General features: G+C 39.2%; 1 protein-coding gene across 2 annotated transcripts in view; it reads right to left on the reverse strand.

Annotated features, from left to right (window-relative positions):
• Window positions 1–3,637, reverse strand: part of pkp1a (plakophilin 1a) — a 23,936-nt gene that overhangs the window by 9,644 nt on the left and 10,655 nt on the right. For both annotated transcript variants that reach the window (XM_016497641.1, XM_016497642.1), the window contains exons 3-4: window positions 639–982; window positions 199–343 (exon numbers count right to left, since the gene is read on the reverse strand). In XM_016497641.1, coding sequence (XP_016353127.1) covers window positions 199–343; window positions 639–982 — 489 coding nt within the window. The remainder of the gene's footprint in view (window positions 1–198; window positions 344–638; window positions 983–3,637) is intronic.

Raw genomic sequence — 3,637 nt, forward strand, 5'->3', positions numbered from 1 at the left:
ATAGATAGATAGATAGATAGATAGATAGATAGATAGATAGATAGATAGATAGATAGATAGATAGATAGATTTGAGAGCTTAATCAAATTTCAAAATAATTGATGGTTTTTATGATATGGCTCTTTCTAGAATCACCCAACATGCAATGATGCAGCAGAAGGCAGGTTTAACTCTGACTGAAATCTTTAGTTTGCTGACCTCTTGCTTGGCTCTGTCTTCAGTGAAGGTCTGGTGCTGTATGAATGAAGCTCCACACAGCTGATGGCTGATGTCTGAGTGTGACAGATACTCCACTGCCTCCTGCAGAGTGATGTTAGGAATAGATCCCTCGGCACCACTCGCACTGAACAATGTTTATGAAACAAGTAACAGACACACAAATATAGCTTTGACAAACTACTGTATGACAAAAACATAGAAGTACAAAAGACTGTAAAATTTAAATGTGTATTTGCTAAAAGTCAATTTTTTAAAAGCACACTAGCATATAGAAGATGCAAGGTATCTGTAAAATGAATGTTTAGAACAAAAAACAATGTTTCTGTGAAGCATAACAGATAATGCGCTTTTACATACTACTATTAGCACATAACATATGTAAACTACATTAAGATGCAGCCAAGATGCAGCACACTCACCGCAGCGCTTCTGATTTGTTCTTGGTAGTGGTGACTTTCGTAATTGTCTGTGATTGGCTGAGGGAAGGTTTGATGCTTGCGATCTGTGATTGGCTGGTGCTGGCAGGCAGGTTATTCTCCTGGAGTCTCATGGATTGTCCAGTTGCTCGGTTATATCGCACAGTAGAAGACCTCGTCTTGGACTGCTGGGTAATTGTGCCACCTGCCTTATTCAAGGCTGGGTCGCTGCCACCGCGTCTCATTCCATTGGACTGAGACTGTGCATTCCAGTTCATCTGAGACTCCCACTGGCTGTTCTGGGTCTGCCTTCTCACCGTGTTGCGCACTGACAAGCTGCGACCAGTCTGGGCAAATAAAAAGCAATGATGAATAAAGCGCTAATGGATTAAGAAAAATCATGAATAAGATAAAGTAATATTTATTATCAGTATTTATATGCATACAACTTCAGCTAAATCAGAAAATAATTATGAATTGACCCTTAGTTTCTACAACAACATTTTTAAAATAGAAATGTGAAGTTTGTTGTGGAAGCTTCTTTCCGTCACAGAATAAAAATATTAAAAAAGTTAATTCATTTTAACTTTCTCACAATTTCGAGTGTATATCTCACAAATCTGACATTTGTCTCACAATTTGCGATTTTATATCTCATAATTCAAACTTTTTTCCGCCAAATTAAGTTTATATCTCACAAATGAGACTTTTGTCTCAGAATTGCGAGTTTATATCTCACAAATCTGACATTTGTCTCAGAATTTTAATGTTATCTCACAGTTCAGACTTTATCATATTTGTGTTTATATCTTGCAATTCAGAGTTTTTTTCTAAGAATGATGCGTTTATATCTTGTAATTCAGACTTTTTTTCAGAATTGTGACTTGATATCTTGCAATTGCAAGTTATTGTGAGATGTAAACGTCCAGTTGCAAGAAAAAAAGCATGAATTGTGAGATAAAAAGTTGCAATTACCTTTTTTATATTTTTTTTTATTCCGTGGCAGAAATAAGCTTCTATAGCTCTTTTTCATTCATTCATTCATTCATTTAAAGGGGTGGTTGACTGTTTTATTTTCTAGGCTTAATTGTGTTTATGGGGTGCAGTCTAAAATGTGTTAATGCTTCGTTTTTTTTTTTAAAAACGCATTATTTTTCACAATTTAATTTTTCACGCTCTGTCCTTTCTCCTTTGAACGCTCCGATGACTTCCTATTTATATGAAGCCCCTCCCTCAGAAATACAGTGCTGTGAAAAGGTTTTTGCCCCCTTTCTGTTTTTTTTTTATTTTTTGCATACTTGTCACACTTAAAATATTCCGATCATCAAACTAATTTTAATATTACACAAAGATAATCCAATTAAATACAAAATGCAGTTTTTAAATGATGATTTCATTTATTAAGGGGAAAAGGCTGTCCAAACCTACCTTGCCCTATGTGAAAAAATAATTGCCCCCTCCTGTTAAATCATGAAAGAACTGTGATGAACCACATCATTTTAGAAAGCGGAGTTAAATTTCACTAGCCACACCCAGGCCTGATTACTGCCAGACCTGTTGAATCAAGAAATCACTTAAATAGAACCTGTCTGACAAAGTGAAGCATGTTTAAAGAGCAACACATCATGCCGCGATCTAAAGAAATTCAAGAACAGATGACAAACAAAGTAGTTGACATGTATCAGTCTGGAAAGGGTTATAAAGCCTTTGGGACTCCTAAGACTTTGGGACTCCAGCGAACCACGGTCAGAGCCATCATCGACAAATGGAGAAAACTTGGAACAGTGGTGAACCTTCCCAGGAGTGGCCGGCCTACCAAGATTACTCCAAGAGCGCAACGATGACTCATCCAGGAGGTCATAATAAGAACCCAGAACAACATCTAAAGAACTGCAGGCCTCACTCGCCTCAATTAAGGTCAGTGTTCATGATTCAACAACAAGAAAGAGACTGGGCAAAAACGGCATCCATGGGAGAGTTACAAGGCAAAAGCCATTGCTGACCAAAAAGAACACAAAGGCTCGTCTCACATTTGCCAAAAAATATCTTGATTATCCCCAAGAATTTTGGGCAAATATTCTGTGGACTGATGCAACAAAAGTTGAACTTTTTGGAAGGTGTGTGTCCCGTTACATCTGGCGTAAAACCAACACAGCATTTCATAAAAAGAACATCATACCAACAGTCAAACATGGTGGTGGTAGTGTGATGGTCTGAGCTTCAGGACCTGGATGACTTTCCATAATTGATGGAACCATGAATTCTGCTCTCTATCAGAAAATCCTAAAGGAGAATGTCCGGCCGTCAGCTTGTGACTTGAAGCTCAAGCGCACTTGGGTTATGCAGCAGGACAATGATCCCAAACACACCAGAAAGTCCACCTCTGAATGGCTCATTTGGAAGGTGTGTGTCCCGTTACATCTGGCGTAAACCAACACAGCATTTCATAAAAAGAACATCATACCAACAGTCAAACATGGTGGTGGTAGTGTGATGGTCTGAGCTTCAGGACCTGGATGACTTTCCATAATTGATGGAACCATGAATTCTGCTCTCTATCAGAAAATCCTGAAGGAGAATGTCCGGCCGTCAGTTTGTGACCTCAAGCTCAAGCGCACTTGGTTTATGCAGCAGGACAATGATCCAAAACACACCAGCAAGTCCACCTTTGAATGGCTCAAGAAAAACAAAATTAAGGTTTTGGAGTGGCCCAGTCAAAGTCCAGACTTAAATCCGATTGAGATGCTGTGGCATGACCTTAAACAGTCCATACATGCTCGAAAACCCTCCAATGTGGCTGAATTAAAACAAGTGGGCCAAAATTCCTCCACAGCGATGTGAGAGACTCATTGCCAGTTATCGCAAACTCTTGGTTGCAGTTGTTGCAGTCAACTGCAACCAGTTTCAGTCTTTTTTGTCCAGATATGTGAGTTCTGAGTGGAGGGTAGTGGCGATGGCGTCATCGGTCGAGCGGTTGGACCGATATGCAAACTGGAAGGGGC

This window comes from Sinocyclocheilus anshuiensis, unplaced genomic scaffold (assembly GCF_001515605.1).
Source record: "Sinocyclocheilus anshuiensis isolate Anshui unplaced genomic scaffold, SAMN03320099.WGS_v1.1 scaffold130, whole genome shotgun sequence".
Lineage (NCBI taxonomy): Eukaryota > Metazoa > Chordata > Actinopteri > Cypriniformes > Cyprinidae > Sinocyclocheilus > Sinocyclocheilus anshuiensis.